The 24,132-nt window shown below is 34.6% G+C and overlaps 1 protein-coding gene across 3 annotated transcripts in view; it reads left to right on the forward strand.

Annotated features, from left to right (window-relative positions):
* Positions 1-22,238, forward strand: part of miple1 (midkine and pleiotrophin 1) — a 256,418-nt gene extending 234,180 nt beyond the window's left edge. For 2 of the 3 annotated variants that reach the window (XM_081727959.1, XM_081727960.1), the window contains exons 5-6: positions 14,539-14,724; positions 20,647-22,238. In XM_081727959.1, coding sequence (XP_081584085.1) covers positions 14,539-14,724; positions 20,647-20,669 — 209 coding nt within the window. In that variant the 3' untranslated portion in view covers positions 20,670-22,238. The remainder of the gene's footprint in view (positions 1-14,538; positions 14,725-20,646) is intronic. The other variant, XM_081727961.1, reaches the window with a different exon arrangement.
* Positions 22,239-24,132: the final 1,894 nt, after the last annotated feature.

A 24,132-nucleotide genomic window follows, 5' to 3' on the forward strand; every position in this document is an offset into this window, starting at 1 on the left:
ACTACCCGCAGTGCTGTTGGAATTAGCGGGTTAGTACAATGCTCAGGATGCAAAACAAATTTACTAATATGCCCATGTAATACAACGCTGAAATGAAACTAAAACGAAAGACTCTATTTGACAAATCTAAAAGTTTAAATATTTCCTGTTTACAAGTGTGCTATATATGGAACATTCGGGACTGTATGGTTCAGAGACTTTGACATTACAGAAGTTAGAGAAGAAATAATTAGAGAGCTTCGAAATGTGGTGTTGGTGAAAGATGGAAAAGATAAAATTAATAGAGAAAATAACAAACGAAGATGTTTGAAAACAGATAAGAGAGAAGAGGATGCATCTAGACACCATCCTTCATATAAAGGCCAATTGGATTGGACACATCTTGCGAAGAAATTGAGAAGTTTGATGTAATAAGAGCGTAAGTGAGTTTACACCCTTTTTGCATCAAACGCATTTGTGGCTTTTGCCATGCTTGTTTAGCCTCCTGGTAACATTTCAATTCAATATCGGAATAAAATGCTGCATATTACAATGTTTTATGTAAGAAGAAACATTACTTAAATTTTGAACATCGTTTTTCTCCAACTGCATATTTCAGACACGCCCATATTGCATCAAACTCCTCAATTGTCTTCTTCATACCGCCATAGAAGAAAAGATGGAAGGAAATCAGGGAATAGGAAGAAAAAGAACACAACTGATCGGTCGTTTGAAAAATGAAAGAAAATGCTTGGAGTTAAAAGAAGAAGCTGAAAATCGAGAAATACCTGTATGAAAGAAACATTTCCAAGCCCAAAATTAAAATCAAGAAATAAAATAAAAACTCATTAGTCCCAGGACCTGCCAAAAAGCGGAATAAATAATAATAATAATAATAATAATAATAATAATAATAATAATAATAATAATAATAATAATAATAATAATAATAATAATAATAATAATAATAATAATAATTCGTCCATCTTAAAGTGTACATAATTTAATTTAAGCTAAAAATGCTGCATATAAACTTAAGGTTGGTAAAGTTTAGCCTGTTGAGGAGTTTGGTTTACCAAAAATCAAACAATCTCCTTCACGGTGTGTACAAACTGGCTACTTGTCTTAATGAGTAGGCGTGCGCAGTCCTCCAGATTAAGAATTGGGCTATAATTGAACCACCCTTAAAAGAAACCGATTGAAACTATTTCAGATTGTGTATTATTCAATGAAAAATTTGTGCGATGCTAAAATATTGAAACACATATTTGATCCCTTTGCATATGCTTATACTGAACACGAGTATGTTTGGAAGAAATCAGCTATGAAATAATTAACTTTTGTGAATGTTTAAAGAATCCAGATGAAATATTTAGGTATAGTTTTCTATTCTAAATTCATAACATTTTGTGCATATTCTGTCTCTACTTAAGAACTATTTATATAGATTAATTTTGTCTTAAAAATTCTAGGATTGTTTTTCCATATTATGGAGAAAATCTATATTATAAAAGAGAACGTACAAATCCTTTGTTCCCTCATCACGCTAATACGGCTGGACCAATTTCTTTCATTTTTGGGGGGTTATTAGGATTTGGACCCTAGATGGTTTTTATCATATCACTTTAATTTTTAATTACCAGTGTCTTGAGATAATTGACCATTCAAGTGTCCATACGTACAAATCCTTTGTTAGTTCATCATAGGTATAAAAATAAACGTATGTATATGCAACCCGCATGACCGTGTCACTCGGCGGGTTAACATAAATGACAGGCGCTATAATGTTAACATTTACTGCAATTTGAAAGCGAAAAAGTAAAAATTATCTAAGTAACAAAGTTTATTGCGTTCCGGGGTGACCGCAGCGAAGCGGGGTGAACGCTGCTAGTACATTATAATGCCTCTTTCCAAAGGAAACATAGAAACCATATGTCCTTAAAAAGATGTCTTTCAAGATTGGACACATCAAATATTTAAATGAAAAACGATTTTTTTAAGTTTTACGTCCCACGCTTATGCCGGCTAGCTAAAGGAGACGATGATGATGAGAAATTAATGAAGTGGTGGAATGAAGAAAGTGGGAGGAAACGGGAGAACTCCAGGAAAACTCCCTCACGCGTTGTCTGTTCACCTGAAAATTCACTGGACGCGAGCTGGGATCGAATCAAGTACCAGAGGTGAACGCTTTACCACTGTGCCACCGCTATCTCCGTATATTTAAAAGAATTTTGAAAATCTTCGTCTTCGTTTAAAGCATCTTTAGTCTTAACTACGTATTAACATAAACCAAATTCGCACCTAATAAGACGTCTATTGGATTAAAACGTTCATGTGAGTGCTAGCAGAAAATACTTTAAAGGCCAGCCAAATACATTGACTGGAAATGTGCAAAGATAAAACAAACGTACTCTAACAGTGCATTTATCCCAACGTTGAATCCGTGACTGGAAGCATTTCTGGAAGGCTTCTTTTGGAAGGGCGTTCTGTTGCTCTGTTGTGGCTCTCTCAATGTTAGGAATGGTGTCAAAACGTTTTCCTTTAACTCTTTTAGGATTTTTAGTCACTTTTGTTACCATAGCGTAGTATTGTCTTTGACCCCGTATTTAGGTTCTATAACAGGTATTTAACCCGGTTTTTTTATTGATCAAGTCGAGGATGGACCAAAGAACATCCTAGATGCGTTTTGGAACCGGATGGTCAATTTGGTGGCGCTAAGTGGGGCCAGAGGCAAATTTCTTAAGGCAAATTTTTTAAAAAAATCATGCTTTTAGTTTTCAAGATATCAGATTGAAGTTTTGCATACGGATTGTGTATACCTTTGGCTTTTTCTTTTTTCTTTCTTTTTTTTTTTTTTGAGATCCTTACGCGAAACCAGGGCCGGGCCCGAGGGGATGATTTTTCAGAAAAAAATCTGATTTCTCCCGATTTTTCTGGTTCAGGTGTATGTTATGGACATGTGAATGGTACCGTTGGAAAGAGCTCGTTATACTGAAGGAAATGGCCTTCGAACTATGACTCTATTGTATATATATATATATATATATATATATATATATATGTGTGTGTGTGTGTGTGTGTAGGTGGGTGGTTGGGTGAAAAAATGGGTCATCTTGAGACTTTCAAAAAGTTCTTCAGACCTTACTTTTAAAACGTATTCTTTTTAAAACGGACAGATCTCTAGATGAACCCAGGCCTGGGCCAGAGGGACGGAAAAATTTCGGTTTTTTTGAAAAATCTCCCGGTTTTGCCGGAGTTTCCCCTTTCTATTGTATAATACAGACAAGCAAGTGGTATTGGAAAGTATGCTTTATCGTGAAAAAAATGAGCTATGAATCACGATCCTACGATAAATAGTAAGGAAGCAGTAGCTGTTTGAGTGAAAGTCTAAAAGTTACCTCAAAAACTGGAAATCCTAAAATTGTTAAACACGATTTTAATTTTTGGGAAGAGCCAGAAGTCGCCTGGTGCTATATCTGGAGAATGGAGCGAATGGGGACAAATATTTTTTCTACCCAAAACTCGCGGGTCGAAAGCAGGGTGTGAAACGGCGCGTTTTCGTGAGGAAGGAAGCCATTTCCCCATTTAATCGGCAGTTAAAATGCTTTTCACGGACCCATCAGTCATTCGCCTGTTTGAACAGATTGTTTGTGTCACTTTTTGCACAATTTTATCTGTTTCTGACATCGAAAGACGTCCCGATCTTTGCTCGTTTTTAATCGACTGCTTGCCGCTTTTGAATCGCTCGTATAAACTGTCTTCAATGTCACTGCTTCATCGCCATACACTGATTTTGACATTTCGTAAGCTCCTTTGGCACATTTTTTCAGCTTAGAACAAAAGTTAATGTTGGCGGGCGACAGACACTTTTAACACGTCGTCACTCTTCTGCCTCTGGAAGCCAACTAACATGTCACAACTCGTTCAAACTCGACATTGACTGTACTAAGGGTTTAAGCTACCGGGCTTACTAGTTGAAATGGATGCAACATCGACAGATGGCAGTGTGTAACTACATTCACCGCATTTTTTGATCATACCTTGTATCTCTGCGTAAACAACAAAGAGAAAGTGTATTATCCCTTTGCTCTTCATTTACAGTAATGCAAACACACAATTTTAAAAGAAGCTTACCAAAATCAGATCTTGTCCGAAAGGAAACTTATAATAGCGTCCCCTTTAACAGTGTTCTGAGGTCATGAAATCGGGTTTTCCGTTTGCACTCATCCTATTCTTGCTAATAGAAACCAACACAAATTTAAGGAAATTCCAAGAAGAATGAGGAAGGAATGGAAAGGCAGTGACGAAATTAACGAAAAGAAAACATAGTTCATAGTTATTAAGAAGGGACCTGGATCTAAAACCAAAGCAGTCAGATAGATCGACAATAAGAAAAGACACACACAAAGACACACTCAGGAGAAAAGCTGTTCTCCTCCCTCAAAATGAATTAAAGTCCTATAACTTTGTTAGTTTAATCTTTATATTTGTGTCGCTATCTCTTTTGGTTTTGGTGAGTCTTTGTACTTCAAATAAAGAAGTTTATCTTGCGCTTTCACTTCTTCTTCTTTTTTTTTTTTTTTTTTTTTGTCATCTTAATCTAGTTTTCGTCTTTTCTGTGAAATATCAAATTATCCTCCAGAACAAAAGGGAACCGAATCCTCACAGTGTATGTACTTTTCTTTTTAGCTGTCTCTATTGCTTTCAGCCAAGCACAAGTAAATATTGAACAATATTCAAGACTACAACTAATTAATTGTATTTCGTATATCGCTCTATTAGTATAGAGAACGGAGTGTGTGTGCAAGGGGACAAGTGGCATACGCAAAGGGGGTGTCTGCGTATAAACGACTAACCCCTTCAGCGTATGAAAAATATACGTTTACCATACTAAGATATGTATACAAAAGTCTTGAATCGATGACTTGAGACCTTAAAATCCCTTCCTCCTTGATAAAATTCTGTGTACGCCACTCCAGGAGGAGGATAAATCATATTGAAAATGATTAATACCCTAGTGTGCTCTTAATCTATAAAGTAGACATAAAATACATTCAACAACGATGTTTTAAGCAATAAATTGCGCCATAAGATATAGTAAGATTATTACTTTTGAATAAGATATTTCTTTATTTAGCTTTTCTGTAAAAGCCAAAACTGAATAACTTCTATACCCACTCCGCCTATACTAAAATAATAAGTAAGATATATTGAAAATATCATCAACTTTTGATAATGGTATGTTAAATAATGTTATTTATACGTAAATTTTAACGATCATTAGTGAAATCGAAGTACGTCAAATATCTCGTAGGATCGGTGTTAAAAGAGAATTAAAGGAAGAAACATTGATTAAATCATCAGTTTCTTAATAAGACTCGAAGTACTCTTTTTTGTATTTTTATAGAGATATTAAATATTGTTTTTTGTATGTTGATGATAGCACTAGTTAAATAGGCAATACGTCGAATAGAGCATCGGTGTTAACAAAGGGTGTTCAAATTCAAACTTCAAAAAAAGAAAGAAAGAAGCATATATTTGTTAATTATTTACGTATTTGAAGCATTTGGAGTTTCGTTGATATGTACTGAAAAAGGAAGAAAGAAAAAAAATTAAAAAGTGAAGATCGTTGCTTTTTTTTTTTTTTTTTTAAACATGCAAGAGAGGAAAAGTAACAATTGTATTGTTTGCAGGCAAACCGTAACGCAATAAAGTGACGCGGGTTGCATACAAACACGGCGTTTAGGCCCATCTACAAGAGAAACGAAATCTTTTAGCTACAACTCACTCGTTGGAAGGAACTGCTATGGACAGCTAACTGATATCTTTTCTTGTTTTATTTATCGTTTTCCCTCCCTTTTTGGTATAAAAAGAGATCAATAGAGGAGGAAGGAGAGTAACAACAAGTCAACTTTCATCCATTAATAATTACAACCTTGGGAAAAATTATTTAGTTTGTACTCTTTCCTCTCGTACATAATAAAACCAATTCTTTTTTCATACTTTTAATTTGTGAGGATTTTTTTTTTCCCTACACTCACCATGATATTGGTTGTCCTCTGCAGAAAGAAATAATATTTTTTTTTTCGTATGTATTCTGTGTATAAAGTGTGTTAACTCTTCTAGCGATGACAATTTTTGATGCGTGGGCTGGAATAATTGGAGCCTTTATTTGAGTAGAATCATGACGTTTTTCTGCATTTCCGTTTCATACCGTAATTCTTGTGAGTAATGCAAATTCATATAAACTACTTTTTAGAGAAAACCAATACACAATAGCTAAAAAAAAAATATCTGGGGCATGAACTGATATAATGCTAAAAGTTTTGCTAGATATACGATCGGAAAACTATAGCGTATACTTACTTACCTCACATACACTCGTTCTTTCGTAAATTTTAGATAGGTATGCGCAGGAATATAAAAAAAAAATAGATTGATATGCGCTGAAATATATAAAATTTTTAAATGGGTGTGCGCTGAAATATGAAAAATTTGGGATCGGTATGCCGTGGAATATAAAAATTTTAGATGGATATGCGCTGAAATATAAAAATTTTGGATCGGTATGCCCTGGAGTATAAAAATTTTTAGCTGGGTATGAATCGTAAAATAAAATGAAATCTTTGAGTTTTACGTGCCACGGTTATGCCATCTAAGCTAAAGAAGACGGTGATGATGAGAAATGAATGAAATGGTGGAATGAAGAAAGTGGGAGGAAACGGGAGAACCCCGAGAAAACCCACGCACACGGTGTTTGTCCACCACAAAGTTAACTTGGCGGGAGTTGGGATTCAACTCGGGACCCCATACACCAGAGGTGAACACTCTACCACTGAGCCACCGCGTTCCCTAGGTATGCATCGTATACTCCTCGTATACGTCTTATTACATTCCTGGGGAAAGATAGTTCTATGGTAGAACGCTGAGTGGGGTCCTGGTTTGACCCTAACTCGTGTGAGTTTGTGCAGGTAAACATCGTGTCTTAAGTTTCTCGAAGGGCTTCCGTTTCCTCCCGCATTCGCATTATACGTACACTAATTGCTTCATAATCATTCACTTTCATTAATTACTCGTCTCGTTTAGCGCACAGTACATAATGGTAGGACGTTAAATTAAAAGTTTCATTTCATTTCATTCCGTGTATCTATGAGCTATTTTATTGTACACGCTAAATTATTCAATTTAATTCTGTTATTGAGTGATTAGATTCACTTAAATGTTTAGGTAGAAATGACGTCGGTTTTTATCCTGAGTGTTTGGTGTCCCTCACATGTTCTTTCCCCTTAAATTGTAGTCCCATTTTGTTTGTCCAATGTATTGTTCCCCACACTATGTCACTACATTAATACCCGGATTTTCAAAATCTTTTGTGAAATACTTTTTGTGAAACGAAACAAATTTTTATATATTCGGATATTTGGAGGGGCAAATGAAGCTAATTTTAATTTAAAATACCGGAAAATAGACTCTAGTTTCGGTGATAAGCACTGCAATCCATTTTTCATCACTATTTTTATAACCCTGCTATTCGACAAGTTTTTTTCACCGCACTATTTCCATTCATTTCAATTCTGTTCGTTTCGTTTTCTCTTATGAATGTGCTTATTTGAGCACTGTAAGTTTGAGACAGTTGTTGATTTCTAGCACGATTTTTCCATTTCTGTATTTGATCCTCCATATATATATATATATATATATATATATATATATATATATATATTTCTGATGATGTATGTAATGTTCTGTATTTCTTCTTTAAAGCAGTTCCTCATTTGAGCATAGTCGGTAGGCTCTTCTGTAAAAAATTGTCCAAACGTTCATTTTTTGTGAATGTAGTTGGTAGGAAGTAGCATGGACGTAACTGTTGCCTGAATTTGCTTTGTGGTTTGATTTTTTAAATACAAATATCTAAGACATTTACTCTCAAATTTTCTTCGTGTCCTGTTGTGAAATTTATTTTGGGATGAATATTGTTTAGTTCTCTGAAGAATTGAGATAGTCTTTTTTTTTGGGGGGGGGGGTCCTTTTAGAGAGTGATAGGATCGTCAACGTATCGTGCGTATATTACATTGCTTCGAGATAGATTTGTTAGAATTTCTCTTGCGAAATGATCCATGGTGATATTTGGTATAACAAATCAGAGTGGGTTACCCATAACTAATCCAGAGATCTGTTTAAAAAAATTGATCTTTGAATTGGAACAGTTTTTCTCAAGGTACACTTTTAAAAGCTGAATTATCAATATGGTTATGTGAGCAGGTGTTCCGTTTTTGGTGATTCTTTCTGATAGTATATCTAAAACTAGTGAAGGCAGAAAGCTACCATACATGTCTTCGATTTCTTTTCTTTTTTTTTTTAATCTATAGTATTTTGGTTAGGTTATCATATACTTTCTTTTGTTTTTATCTGACACTATTGCCATCTGTAAATAATCTATATAAATATGATATTCAGCGTATTGGTCAAGGATTAGCTGTGGTGACTTTGTGTTAATAAGTTGAAAAAGAGCTCCATGGATGAGCTTGAAACGTAACGTTATTAAACAATTGTTTTGAGGCGACTTTTAAGTGTTTTCTTGTTAAATTATCATATACCCTCTTTGTTGTTTGCAATATTGTTGAAAAAATTGCTTCTCGTGTGTGGACTCGGTTTCTCTTTAGTTTTATAATTATTGTCATTCTGCTTGCCATTTTGGCTTAGGTACTTCTTCACCCGATCTACATGAAAACCAAAGCTAAAAGATGCAAATAAAACTCATATCAAAATGTAAATGTTACGTATTCTTCCGTTAAGATATTTGTTATACTCTTTTGTGTAGGTATATATATATATATATATATATATATATATATATATATATATATATATATATATATATATATATATATATATATATATATATATATATATATATATATATATATATATATATATATATACGAGTAACCAAAGTAGTCGCCGCCACTTGCTCTGGCTTTTATAGTACATCACAAAACAAAGAGCCCGCTTCCTCTATAGAATATATCACAGACAAAAGCAATCTTAACATTTTCACTTTTCTTTTATTAGATAATAACCACCGAGTTACTCCTGTCGTACAACCGTATTTTCTTGTTAGGTTTCACTCAGTGCCAGTTCTGCAAGTCTTTCTTTATTATATATATACGTACCTAATAATGTTTCTGGAGAGAAAATGTTCCGTAAAGAGAGAAGAAATAAAGGAAACCAAATTCATTATCACTGGTTACAAGTCTTTTTGAAGACCCTTTTCTGTCGCCGGTGTTTGGTTGACAAGTAATCACCAAAGTCATTCATTGTGCCTTAACAATTGGCCATTCCAAATAATGGACTCTTTAGCCAGAAATGGTTAGCTTTGCAGTCGTTTTCCCTTGTACCGCAGTGCTCTTTTCTCTTAAGACGGTCTAAAAGCGGATTATTTGTGAGCTTGTCTCAGGATGGAAGTAAAGGCGCCCGCTCTTTCTCGTTCTCTCTTGGCAGTGTTAATGGGTTGCGCAGAGCCCCGAAAATAAGCGACTTCATTGTCGCTTTCAGTTAAAACAGAACTTCTAAAAGGCCATTGCAGCAAAAGAACTCTCGCTCTGTTATCCTCCAGTTCTTGCTGGAATGACTACGTTTTCCCTCCATCGCCGCCATTTTCTTTTTTATCTTTCGTAAAAGTGAAATAGCTTTCATAAAACAATGCTTTAACAGTGGTTAAAAGGATAATGTATGTGCAATATGCCAATTTTGTGAGAGGATGTGATAATATAAAATAATATATATGCATAAAAACACATTTTCAAGTCCGGATCATTTGACTCTTATAGAATTAAATGTATGATATGTCTTTCTACTTTATTTAAATTGATATTTTATTATGACAGTTGTTTCAATATTGTAAGGTTTTACAGTAAAATTATATATCAGGTAACTGGGAAATGTGTTGCCGTAACATTACTTGTTAAAATACAATCAACATAACCGGACAACATCAAGGGAATGCCCACCCAAAATTAGACTAACTCATCCTGATAAAGTTAGGATCTAATGGCGAAAACCTACAGATTTGCGGTAGCCAATCATTATCTTGCTCCTCTTTTCGTGCGTTGCCAAATTTCAGCATTATACGGGAGCTCCCGTGTTTGGTGCAATTTTATAATTTTCTCTCGTCATCCCATCTTTCGATTTGATTTAATCCGAGAGCTTTATTCCCTCCCCCCCCCCCAAAAAAAATGCAAAATCATGAGAATGCTGGTAACATTTTTGAAACTTTTTTTTCTTTCTTATAAAGACAATATTCTAGAACATCAAAAAGTCTTGAGATTGTCTGCAATCTTTGAATACTCTGCAGTCATTTTATAGCTGTTTTCTACAATAAAATGTTTTAAATCTAAGTATTTTTTTTTTTTATTTATTCATAATAGTTCTAAGTTCGTAAGATCTTCCTTATTATTACAAAAGTGTTGACAACCTGGCAACCTTTCATATGTTGGACACGCGCATTGAAGCTCTGACAACCTTTCACAGCTTGCCGATTGGATGTTGTTAATACTTCTTTAAAAATGTAAATGACATAAATAAAATAATGGCATAGTACCTGGGATAGTATTCCGAAGATAATAAAAATGATATTGTGGACAAGTTGACAAATATAGGTCCTAAAACGCAAATTGAAATTGCATTTTTCTTTCTTTCTGGTGACCTGATCGATCGTACTTGTTTCCTCTATAGGAAAAGCGTAATTGGATAGGATTAATTTCAGATTTTCTTTTCAATTTGTTCTGGCTTAGTACAAAATTATTTATTGATGTATTCGGATTCTTTAATTGGATTATGCCTTCAGCGAATTGATTAGAAAAAGCATTTTTTCTTAAATATGCATAGTTTACAAATTCTTATTACTTGAATAATCTACACCTCTTTTAATGAAGGTAATGTGCATTGTAGTTACTATGTTCGCCATATCTCACTTTATGAATTTTTATAACCCAATGTCCTGATTAATTAATAATGTGATGCAGTGGTTCAGCAGTAGAATACTTTCTTTTCTAGGGTTTTTCTTAATATTAATTTGACACAGTTGAAAAAAATAATTAAAAATAATAATGAATTAAAATTATCAGTTACGACCATAAAAATAATTAATTAAATGTAAAAAAAAGTAACGGTGAAAACTAAAATTAGCTTCGAAGTAAATTGATTAAATTAAATACCACAATTTTTCTTCAATGGAGCTAGAATTATTATAGAATTTTGAAAGTTAATGTAAAATTTAATAGAAAGTTTAATAGATAGTAAAATTTAATAGGCAAGGCATGGGGAAATTGATTGATTATTATCGAAAGTTACTGTTTGTAAATTATTAATTAATAAACAATAAAATATTGCATATGAGATGACTTGTGAGGGAAAAAATAACATGTCCGTGAACCTAGCCCCACCCACACCGGCACTAATTTTAAAACATATGCCAAAAATTAGTGCCCAATTACTGCTGACGGCCTGTAGTGTTAAAAAAATGTACTATTGCACAAACGTCAAAAAACAAAAAAGATTCTAGATGGGGCTAGGTTCACGCTAGCTCCACCCATTCAACCGATTGAGATGAAACCCATACACGAAATTAGTGTTAAATTAGTACTGACGATACTGCATAAAAAGAAAATTAGTGCTATTATCAGAAGGCCAGATATATATATTCGAAAATATTTAATGGCGGCATCATCAAACAACTGATCCCTCATCTTTATCGTAAGATACATAGCACTAAGTTTCTTTCTGTGCGGTAAGAGCACGCATTCACGATCGGAAGAAAAGAGAGGACAGTTAGAGCAAAGGATTGGAGGAGGCGAGGTAAAAAGTGAAACAGTAAACTAGTAGCTAAAACCATCGACTACGCTATATTTGTTCCTATTTTCCTGGCAAAACTGACTTCTAAGAACAACGACAGGTTGTCTGTCTACTCCTTGTTCTTTCCGTTTGGTTTAGTAAGAATATAAGAAGCAGTGTATTTTGTCATAAAGCATTTAACTGTTAAAGGACAGATAGAGCACCATTCGAGAATTACATGTTCTCATAAAGTAACTTCGTGTTTAATTATTTTGCGTTCAATATAAGAAATATTCGTAAATTGTCCATCAATATTAATAGGAATACACTTTTACGATCAGATTTTAAACATTACTTATCATTGCATTAGTTGAATACTCGACTATCTTTAAAAACATTGTTCCGAGACAATGTTCACTTAAATTTTCCTTCTGTCCCGGTGTCTTACGATTTTTTTTTATTTCTTGTTTATTTTATTTCTTATTCAAACTTAATTTATATCTAAAGAAGGTGCGGTGGCTCTGTGGTAGAGCGTTCACCTCCGGTGCTTGGGATCCCTGGTTCGATCCCAGCTCGCGCCGTGTGGATCTTGTGGTGGAGAAACACCATGCTCGTGGGTTTTCTCGGGGTTCTCCCGTTTCCTCCCACTTTCTTCATTTCACTCATCTCTCATCATCACCGTCTCCTTTAGTCTAACCGTCATAACCGTGGGACGTAAAACTTAAAGATTTAATTTCACTTCATTTCATTATTAATTTATATCTAACGAGGAGACCTTTTCTGGTGTCACACGAAATGTGGAACGAGACTATGGTCAATCGATTTGTGTTAGTGAACATGAAAATCCATAGGCGGAAAAACCCTCGATCGAAACCGTTCCGTACTTATGGAGCACTGCCAACACAACACGTTGTGGATAATGAGACGAAATATAGCGCGAGTTCGATGAAAATATGCATAGAAGCACAGTTAAATATATAATACAATGTGAAATTACATTCGACATTACTCTGACAAGTGAGCGCAGAGGCGTAGCATATGATGACAGAAGAGGGGGGGCAGATAAGCGCAAGCAAAAATGGTCATATAATTGAGGAAAACGAAAAAGCAAGACGTCAGGGGAATTGTACAGTAATAGTACATGGTCAAGTAATCAATCACAAACTATAGACAACCTGTAGACGACAACATAAGGCGGAAATGAAAGAAAGAGAGCTATGGAGGGGACTGGCCGTGGAGTCCGGACCCCCTCTCCTCGTAACGTCCGATGTGTATAGACTGTTTTAGTAGTAAGGGCAGCACTTGGTCTTACTTTTGGCCCCTGGGTCTCTGCCTCAGGGCCCAGGGTCAGTGACCTAAGAGAACTTAGGACCACCCCTTGTAGATCTTGGCATAGGTACCTTGGCCCACCCTCTAAATTTTGGCAGGGGTACATAGGACCACCCACTTAAAATTTGGAAATTGCCAGATTTAAAAATTGGATGTGTACCTCTATAAGTTTTGGGGGTGGTCCATCTCATTCCCTTTCATGGGTAAAAAATTGCCAAAAATTTAAATTTCGGATGTTTTTGACCTAATTTATCCCCTTTGATCACGTATTATTACCCTATATGATTATAAGGGTATGTACAGGGGTCCATTCCCTTTCATAAGACATAGGTACTCGTACATTGGTGCACCCCTTTGAAAGTTTAGGGAGTGAGCCAAGGTACCCCTGCCAAAATCTACAGGGGGTGGTCCTAAGAACACTAGGTCATTGACCCTGGGCCAGGGACCATGGGTCCTGAGGAAGGGACCCAGGGACCAAACGTGAGATCAAGTGCTGCCTTTACTACTACAACAGTCTATACACATCGGACGTTACGAGGAGAGGGGGTCCGGACTCTACGGCCAGTCCCCTCTATAGCTCTCTTTCTTCCATCTCTGCTTTATGTTGACGTCTACAGGCTGTCTATAGTTTGTGATTGATTACTTGACCATGTATTATTACTGTACAATTCCCCTGACGTTTTGCTTCTTCGTTTTCCTCTACTTCCATACTAGATACCAACGGCAAGTAGCATAGCTCCTTCTCTTACTCAAAATCCTGCTGAGGACATATTCATGAACTGAGAATATCTGCTGCAGGAAACACTGGAGCTGTCACATGATTGTAGTTCACATTATAGATGACATATGGCAGTAAAAGACTAGAAATGACAAAAACTAAGATTTTCAAGATTTGTGGCATAGCATCTTCTCTCACTAGACCCCTCAATTATTGATGCGTAATAAGACATTCTCGGAAATTTGTATGTGTACAAGCAATGATGTTTTCAGGAGATGGCCCGGGAGGGGATCTCTTCGGGAATTACGAAATTTCTCCCGGAACATTTCTCTCCTCAATCTGTTACCAATATTTTCGCAGTACCCATTTATTCAGTCACTCCTAAAAGAAATCTGAAATCACTACTGTTCATAAAACATATGATTAAGGAAGGAAGGGTGAGATCATTGTAATTTTTAATGATGATGATAATAATAATGATAATAGTGACAAATTATTGGATGCACCTGAACCACACAACACCTCTGTAAGTTATCTCTCCTGACATCAGTTTCCAAGTCACATCATAGATTTTTTTTCTTAATTTCATGTGTATGTGTGTGTTTGTGTATATGTATCTGTGCATCATGACTTTAGCCCAAAATATGTTGTTAATTGAAAGGTGAACTTATTTCTCTCAGCACTGGCACTTCCCTTGTGTACATACGAGAGAATATCTGATGTAACATGGAGTGACTGCAGCGACCCATCAGAAATGTCGCGCAGGAGTCGCAAATTGTTGTCAGGTGATCCTAAAAGGTGCCCCAGTGAACGAATATCGTACAAGACATGCAAAGATGTGCTGAAAATTCTTGAGAGAGAAGCGAGTAGGTTTGTGTAAATAGTGATGTGCACGATTTAACTGCTGAATTACCACTTCAAGTTTTGTTTATTTTTCTTCTCGGTATTTTAAGTGTATTTGACATGTCTCGTAAGTTTGTGTGTGTGCTTTATTTGCGTTAACTGAATGTGCATGATGTTCTTATTAACAGTCACTGGACTGAACCAGTGCTATCCAACAGACAAAGCACAAAGTTTAACGATCTCTAACAACTTGGCCTTTGATAGTTTTTTTTTTTTCTTAACGTTTTGAAAGTTGTGGGGTTAGGTACATTGCAGTGAGTAAGTATTCAAATGAAAACTTACGTACAAAGTTAATTCGTATGGATTACATTGAGTATGTCTGGGCACATTGTGAGACGTAAAAACAAATGGAATAAAGGTACTGCACCCAGGATTATTGTTATTATTTTTAAATTGGACTTCAGATGAGACAATTACTTCAGAATGACTAGTATGCTGAGTGAAAAGCTTTTGTTTTGTTGTTATATTAGGTCTAAATGTATGGGAGACACAGTTCTGCAATATTGATAATCTATCGTTATTTATTTATTTATTTTTTATTTGTTTGTTTTTACTTTTTATCGACACGTTTTTAATTAAGAAGTAATAAAACTACAAAGAAGGAGCAATGCAAATTGATAAATTGAACACATTCACTAAATTGAAGAGACAGGATGATAGTTAATTGCGTTGTAGAAAATTTTAGTAAACTTTCATAGGGGCACGATAGCTAAGTGTTCATTTCTTTTTTATGAAGAGTCCCTGATTTGATCCCAACTCGTGTGCTTTTGTGGTGAACAACATTGTATATCCATATTTCTTTGTTTTTATTTGTTTTCTCGCTTTTTTCTACTCCATTATCTCCATCACTTCTTCCATCACACTTTACTTAAAATTATTTTTCTTTTCCTTTACCCTATAGGGCATATCTTAGAGTTTGATTTCTTTCCTCAACCGCTATATGCTCTAATTTGAAGTACATTCTACTATATTACAGAATGCATTTTTGTTATTAGGTTTGGAGTATTTCGAACAATCCTTACAGTTTAATATTGAAGAGCTTGACGTATTCTGTATTACCCTAAAATCAAAAATGAAGACAAAGCTTATAGCCGTGTAGTAATATTCAATGTGTGAAGATCGTTTCGTCGAGCTGGTAGTCGCCTTTTTCACATACCGTGACAATAAAGAGAGACAAAAAATATTAATCATGACTTGAGATAGTGCCATGTGACCACAAATTCTGTACGCAACATACGAATATATTCTTAAAAATGAATGTTATGTGCTCATTTCTAAGTTGAAACCTTTTCACAGCTAACTACCACGGTGGACTTGATACTAAAGTACCGCTACTTTAATTTAACATTTTATTGATATAAAGATATGCTGGTAATGTGATTTGCATTGAGAAATACATACATATATATCAGGGCCGGCGCGAGGGGGGGTCGAGCCGTGCCACCGCCCAGGGCGGCAAGTCTGATGGGCGGAAAAATTTGAAAAAAGAAAAGAATATAGGGGCGGCAAAATTTGAGAAAGAAAACAATAAAGAGGCGCCATGTGAAAGTACCGCCCAGGGCGGCAAAACTTCTAGCGCCGGCCCTGATATATATATATATATATATATATATATATATATTGTTGTTTTGTGAATGGTAATAGCCACCAGCTTGTATTTACATGGAAATTGTGTGTTGTTACTAACACTTGTGAATTACTGTAATCTGATATTCATTCTAACGGCGTTAAAATTGTATAATTGTATTAACCAAGAATAGTCAACTGTTTGACCTTTCGAAGGATTATGGAATGTATAATAATAGTCTCAAAACACAGTTATGTAAAATGAGTTATAAATTTTGTGTTTTCCCTAATCGTTTCAATAAGAATGGAAAACGGAACATAGAAAACTAAGGTAAAGTTCACTGTCTACACACACATGATCATGTAGTTGGTTATCCTATTATGTGGATATCCTATATGTAGAACAAATTCTATATGAATCGTTTTGTTAATTAAAATCACTTAAAGGATTTGAGTTTTGTTTCACAATGTGAAATTACAATAGACTTCCAAACTACGGGGATCTAATATTGCAACAATGACAGGTGTACCACTAGGTTCCAATAGAAGGATAAGGACGGAGGTGTAACCTATTTTCGGGACTCTGAGTCCACTTCAAAATGTCATTTCTTCATTTGTCTTAACTGTTTTTGCTCTGATGCCCTTTAACGGACGAATCGACATAAGGATAGTCATTCTAGAAGGCTTTATATATTTTTTGCATAGCTTATTTTGGAAACCTAAAACAAAAGTATCTTCAGACAATGAGATCCTTGACAAAAGCCATCTATTAGTTCTGGATAAATGTATGGGACACAGGAATGTGTTAAATCAGAGTGAAAAGTGTGTCGTCGAGTTTGAACGTTATTACATCCCTGATAGAATAACGATTGTTTGCAGCCGTAAGGCTTACTGATTATGTACTCCTGAGAATTAAAAAAAAAAAAAATCTTCCGAACCTTCTTGAATACATCGAGATTCACTATATCAATTCGAGCATTATTGGCATCAAGAAAAGGGAAAAGGAAATATGTTTCGGGCTTCTAGCCTTTAACGAAATCAAGCCCCCTTCTGTGATGTCATTTGGCCGGTATTCGAAGCCAGAAGCTGCGTCGAGCCGACAAATAAAGGCATTATTTTACTACAAGTATCGAAAATCGGATATCAAGATCAAAAGAGCAACGCCTATACGGATACCATAATAAAGGCATTATTTTACTACAAGTATCGAGAATCAGTTACCAAGATCAAAAGAGCAACGTCTATACGAATATCGTCATAAAGGCATTATTTTACTACAAGTGTCGAGGATCCGTTACCAAGATCAAAAGAGCAACGTCTACACGGTTATCGTAATAAAGGCATTATTTTACTACAAGTATCGAGGATCCGTTACCAAGATCAAAAGAGCAACGTCTACACGGTTATCGTAATAAAGGCATTATTTTACTACAAGTATCGAGGATCCGTTACCAAGATCAAAAAAACAACGTCTACACGGTTATCGTAATACACGTAAAGGCATTATTTTACTACAAGTACCGAGGATCCGTTACCAAGATCAAAAGAGCAACGTCTACACGGTTATCGTAATAAAGGCATTATTTTACTACAAGTATCGAGGATCCGTTACCAAGATCAAAAGAGCAACGTCTACCGGTTATCGTAATAAAGGCATTATTTTACTACAAGTATCGAGGATCCGTTACCAAGATCAAAAGAGCAACGTCTACACGGTTATCGTAATAAAGGCATTATTTTACTACAAGTATCGAGGATCCGTTACCAAGATCAAAAGAGCAACGTCTACACGGTTATCGTAATGAAGGCATTATTTTACTACAAGTATCGAGGATCCGTTACCAAGATCAAAAGAGCAACGTCTACACGGTTATCGTAATAAAGGCATTATTTACTACAAGTATCGAGGATCCGTTACCAAGATCAAAGGAGCAATGTCTACACGGTTATCGTAATAAAGGCATTATTTTACTACAAGTATCGAGGATCCGTTACCAAGATCAAAAGAGCAACGTCTACACGGTTATCGTAATAAAGGCATTATTTTACTACAAGTATCGAGGATCCGTTACCAAGATAAAAAGAGCAACGTCTACACGGTTATCGTAATAAAGGCATTATTTTACTACAAGTATCGAGGATCAGTTACCAAGATCAAAAGAGCAACGTCTACACGGTTATCGTAATAAAGGCATTATTTTACTACAAGTATCGAGGATCCGTTACCAAGATCAAAAGAGCAACGTCTACACGGTTATCGTAATAAAGGCATTATTTTACTACAAGTATCGAGGATCCGTTACCAAGATCAAAAGAGCAACGTCTACACGGTTATCGTAATAAAGGCATTATTTTACTACAAGTATCGAGGATCAGTTACCAAGATCAAAAGAGCAACGTCTACACGGTTATCGTAATAAAGGCATTATTTTACTACAAGTATCGAGGACCCGTTACCAAGATCAAAAGAGCAACGTCTACACGGTTATCGTAATAAAGGCATTATTTTACTACAAGTATCGAGGATCAGTTACCAAGATCAAAAGAGCAACGTCTACACGGTTATCGTAATGAAGGCATTATTTTACTACAAGTATCGAGGATCCGTTACCAAGATCAAAAGAGCAACGTCTACACGGTTATCGTAATAAAGGCATTATTTTACTACAAGTATCGAGGATCAGTTACCAAGATCAAAAGAGCAACGTTTATACGGATATCGTGAGCATTGTCTCTACACATTAGTTCAGTCTTCTTTCCGTCAAGAAGCCATTTCTTTGTTTCTAATCACTATTAATTTCGAAGATTTGATTTTTCTTTCCGCCTCGATTTACGAGTATGTGGAGTATGGGACATTTTGTCTCTTATTGTCAGCATGCTCATAAAAAAAATAAAATAAAATAACTACCGATAACGTACAAAGTGAAATGTAATCGAACGTAGAACTGGGTTATTGACTATTGGCTTGACTTGAGATACACTGGTGCAATTTCTCTTTTTTAAGGGATTCCAACAGAGAATTCGCTTTTCTCATATTGTAATCTAGAGCTACAGCTGAAAATTGAGCTCTCAGTCCCCGGTTCTCAATTACTCCCAGAATCTTCCAAGAGATAAAAGGAAAGTGTAATGAAGAAAACGCAAATCCAATTATTAAATGCTAAAGAGATTTAAATCAACCAATTATTCTCAACATAATGACTGTAAATGGTGTGTTTGAAAAAGAGAAACAGGATTCGAAACTGTCTTAGAATGTAATATGCAAAGTCTTTACATTGTAGTTTCCTAACATCTGTCGCAGATGTTCAGAGTAAGAAAAATAGATTGAGAATTGCGACACTGAAGACAAATAGCAAGTCTCTGATATTGAAGTACAGGTTGATCAAGCATTTGAACAAATGGTGCTATAGTCAGTCAGGAGGTCCGTTTATATGAAATGTAGAAATAAGTTATGTTCCGCGTCTCTGTGAGTTTCACATATCTGGTAGAATAAATAAGTTTTAGACTTGTCTCTATAATCTGAATTAGATTTAAAACAAGAATTTTAGGAATAGTCCAAACAATGAAACAAAAGATTGCGATCTTGGCCAATAATTAGTTTTTAGATCAGGGAACAGAAAATTTTTGAACGGCCCCTAAATCGAGTTTTCGTATTTTTTTTACGGAATAAGAATATCATACTGAGTTAAGTAATAATTTGGGTTTAGCTAAACAACTATATGTAATTCTCCATATATAAGGAATACAAGAAAATTTTTGCCTGAAATATATTGGATCTTTTGATTTTTTTAAAAAAAAAGATTAAATTCACCCAAGTCCAAGAGTTAGTACTTTTTTTGTATTTAAGCTAGGTTTAAAATATTTACGTAAATTTATGAAAATGTAAATACATTTACTGCAATGTTAATTCTCACACAGTAGGCTGGCCAACGAATATAGGAAAAAATGCAAACTTTCATTACTTGTTTATAGTTCCCTTTGCATGGATTTTCTTTTCAGAATATTATTCGTATCCTTCTAACAACATATGTATTTAATGGATTACTCAAGGTCAAGAGATGTTGATTACTCTTGGTAAGGTACCAAAAATGTTTTCACATGTTAATTTAACACAGAGATGGTGAGAAAGAAAAAGTTTATTAAATGCTTCCACCGTATGAGGTAACTCACACCGTCTGCTACTAACAATACGATTCACATTGTAAATAAGAAAACATCATACTATGTGAATTTGATTTGATTGCTTTTTTCTTTTTAATTAAAACTTACAAACTAATATTCTGAATTAAAAGATAATTTGTTCGATTTTATTTCTTTTGCAGGAGGAAGACGCAATAGACAGTAGTGGGGATGAGAAACGAAGAGTCTCACCAGTGAGGACCAGGAGGGGGCGTTTGTTTTTTCTTAATAATTTGAGTTTTCCTAAAAAAAATTAAAAAAAATAAAATAAAATATGTGTAAGCAGTGCCATGTAACTTTGTAATTGCGCTGTACTTCAAAGGATTAAAAAAAAGTACTAAAGATGCGGTGTTGTAAGCTTTCCCGGCTGCTGGTATTTCTTAATAACATTGGTAGGTCAGAAAACAAACAAAAAAACACCTGCTTTTCGAATAATGTGTGCTTCGTGTACTGTAAGAAATGACTGCATTTACGGAAATTCTTTTTATTATTATCATCATAATTATAATTATAATTATTATTATATCATTAAAAAAATCTCTATGATTAAATGTTATGAATAATAATAATAATAAAGAACGTAGACATTAGGGCGACATTCCTTGGTCGTGTCATCGTATTTTAATAGACTTAACGTACGTCATTGTTGTCTGCCAATTTTTTGTCATCAATTTTTTTTAAATTACAGAGAAAAAAAAAGATAATTGACTTTTCAAGTTCCTTTAATTTTGTTCATTTTCTTTTCATCAATTTCATCACTGTTGTTGATTTTATATACTTCGTGTGAACTTGTTAAGTCAATAGTTCTTCCATGTTAGTTTAAGAAAAATATATTTAAACAAGTGACAGTATTGTACAATGTAGTTTGCGAAAAAAAAAAATTGGATATCACTCCTGCTTCATTTTATCCAAGTTGCAATTTAAAGTTTAAAATTAAAAAAAAAAATGGTATTCTTTAGTACTATATATTATAAAATGTATAGAAATATGTACAACATGTGTGCTTCCTGACATATTATAGAGTCTTTCAGTGTGTATGATTAAAAAGAAACGAACATCTTGATTAAAAAAACGAACATCTTATAATATACGGAATATTATATAATTTTAAATATATGTATGCACATATATTTAAATTGTATGCACATCGAATATCATCATTTTGGAACTTAAACAAATTGGTTTATGGTACTTTATTGAAGGAATCAGGTGATCTTCTGGTTGGCGCGAATACGGAAAAACTAACCTCTGTAAGTATCAGAAGAGTTATATTCCGTAAAGAAAAAGAAGAATTTCCCAAAATATTAGACCCTTAAGAATTTTATATGGAAATTCTTATAGTAAATGACTTCTAATAACACCATAATAAAATACGAAGTATAAACTCTTCCAAATATATTTTACACTTCCAAAAATAAATAAATAATTAAAAAGAAAAAGTAGTGATTTTGCTTCTTGCTGTAATAATTGTTTTTTTTATTATTCTTTCTTTTTTTATATAGAAATTGTAGCTTGGGAAGACGTAAGTTGGAGTGAAAGTTTTACATGTTATTTGGTAGCGCATGTTGAAGAGTTTTAGGATACTTAAATGTGAAAGAATGAATTATCATTGTTAGCAAATATGTCATATCGTACGTATTTCATTTAGTAGGCAACATGGAGTACAAATGATAATGATATTGATTTTGCAGTAAGATATACAAATAAAAGACAAACGGAATGACTTTTATATTTATTTCTGTATATCATTTATATAATGGTAACCTTAATATGGAACTGTTCCCTCATACACATGATGTAATTTTTCGACAAGTACAGACTATGTGGAAGTGAAATAATGAAATTGTGATGCGAATCTAGTTTATATTCTCTGTTACATGAGAAAAGTTACAAGTAAAATCTATTGATTGTAAATGAATGAAGACTGTACTAAAATATAACAAATTTTCATTGTACAGTAAACTGCCAAAAAGATACAAAATTAGGTAAGTGTGTAATCACCATTAGAACAGGCCATGATGCACTGACAATACTAATATACCAAACTCGAAACTTTTTTTTTTAAAGAAACAGAGCACGGACGTCAGCAGTATGTAATAGTGAATGCGATAGACCTTTGTCGTGGAAGATCCGGGTTCGATTCCCGGCGGTAGCTCATGTGGTTCGGATTCCACGTTAATCAGTAGGTCCACGTCTCATATAGCCTCGCTGCTGAACGGGACGTTAAACCCAAAATCAACTCAACTCAATGCGATAGAAGCATAAAGCTGCACAAACAGCTCAATTGCACTGCAATGATATCGTACAATAAAGAAGAAATGAAGATTGAAGTGAATCTAACTTAAATTAAGCTAACAAAGTATATTCATATTGTGGATTAATATTCGAAACTCCTTTTATGAATTCAAGAAATATTAATGGAATGAAATTTAATTTGATTTGATATTAAAGGTAGGTGTGATCAAAAAATACGATGAATGATTTTTTTTTATTTTATTTTATTTTTTTTTTTTTTTTTTAGCAGTAGCTGCTGATGTTGCAACAATTTGATGTAATTTTTCCGATAACCTGATCCTTGACACAGGCAGCATCACGTTCTGATTTGTCAGTCAACGTCCAGAGCCACTAGAGTGAGGTTGTGTTTACCGTGTCTGTCGCGCATCATGGGTTTCAAACAACTCATGAACATTAAGTTCTGTTTCAAGTTGCGAACAAGTGCCAAAGAAACTCATGAAATGTTATGGCGATAATGCTGTAACTCTGAAGACTCTTTACAAGTGATATGAGCGATTTAAAAGCGGAAATGAGTTAATAGAAGACGAGCAATCTTCGGGACGTCCATTAACTCCCAAAACAGAAGAAAATGTTCAAAAAGTGGCAAAAATTGTTCGTTCAAACAGACGAATAACTACTTGAGAGCTTACCGAAGATCTTAACGTCTCGTATCAGCAAGCATTTTAACCACCGATTTACAAATGAGAAGAGTGGGTGCGAAATTCGTTCCCCGACTTTTGACTGACGAACAGGACGCATATTTGCGGATCCCAAACGTTTCAGCATATCCTCTGATCTGATTGGTCGATACAGATGCGATATCCCAAGACATGATTTACATATAGCACAAAGTAAACGGCAAATGTTGTCGGCTCTGGTAGCCGAGTGGTCTGGCGTAACATGCTAGTAAAGTAAATGTTTTTGGCGTGGGTTCGAATCCTGCCTACGGATATTTTTTTTTACTATTTTTAAAAAAATTTATAACACTTCTTTCGTTAAAATAAGATTAAAAATAATATTCAAAAATGATTTAAAGATAATTTTTAAAAAATTTCATTAAACTTCTTTCTTTAAAATAAGTTTGCCCTTGTACTATATAGATCCACAGCAAATGTAGTGGTAGTAGTAGTACGTTTGCCCTTGTACTAAATAGATCCACAGCTAATGTAGTAGTAGTAGTAGGAACGGGTTAGAAGCCCCGCAGGCGTTGTTTGGATTCTGTTCTCGACATCAAATTGGCAAGAATGCTGAAACGTTTGGGATCGGCAAAAATGCGAACAGGACTTTTAGGTCGATAAAAATGTTGGTATTTGTCTACGTACACAGCATTTAGCACCATGCAACTTCTCGCTTTT

This window comes from Thermobia domestica, chromosome 10, assembly GCF_964235325.1.
Source record: "Thermobia domestica chromosome 10, izTheDome1.hap1.1, whole genome shotgun sequence".
NCBI classification, from domain to species: domain Eukaryota; kingdom Metazoa; phylum Arthropoda; class Insecta; order Zygentoma; family Lepismatidae; genus Thermobia; species Thermobia domestica.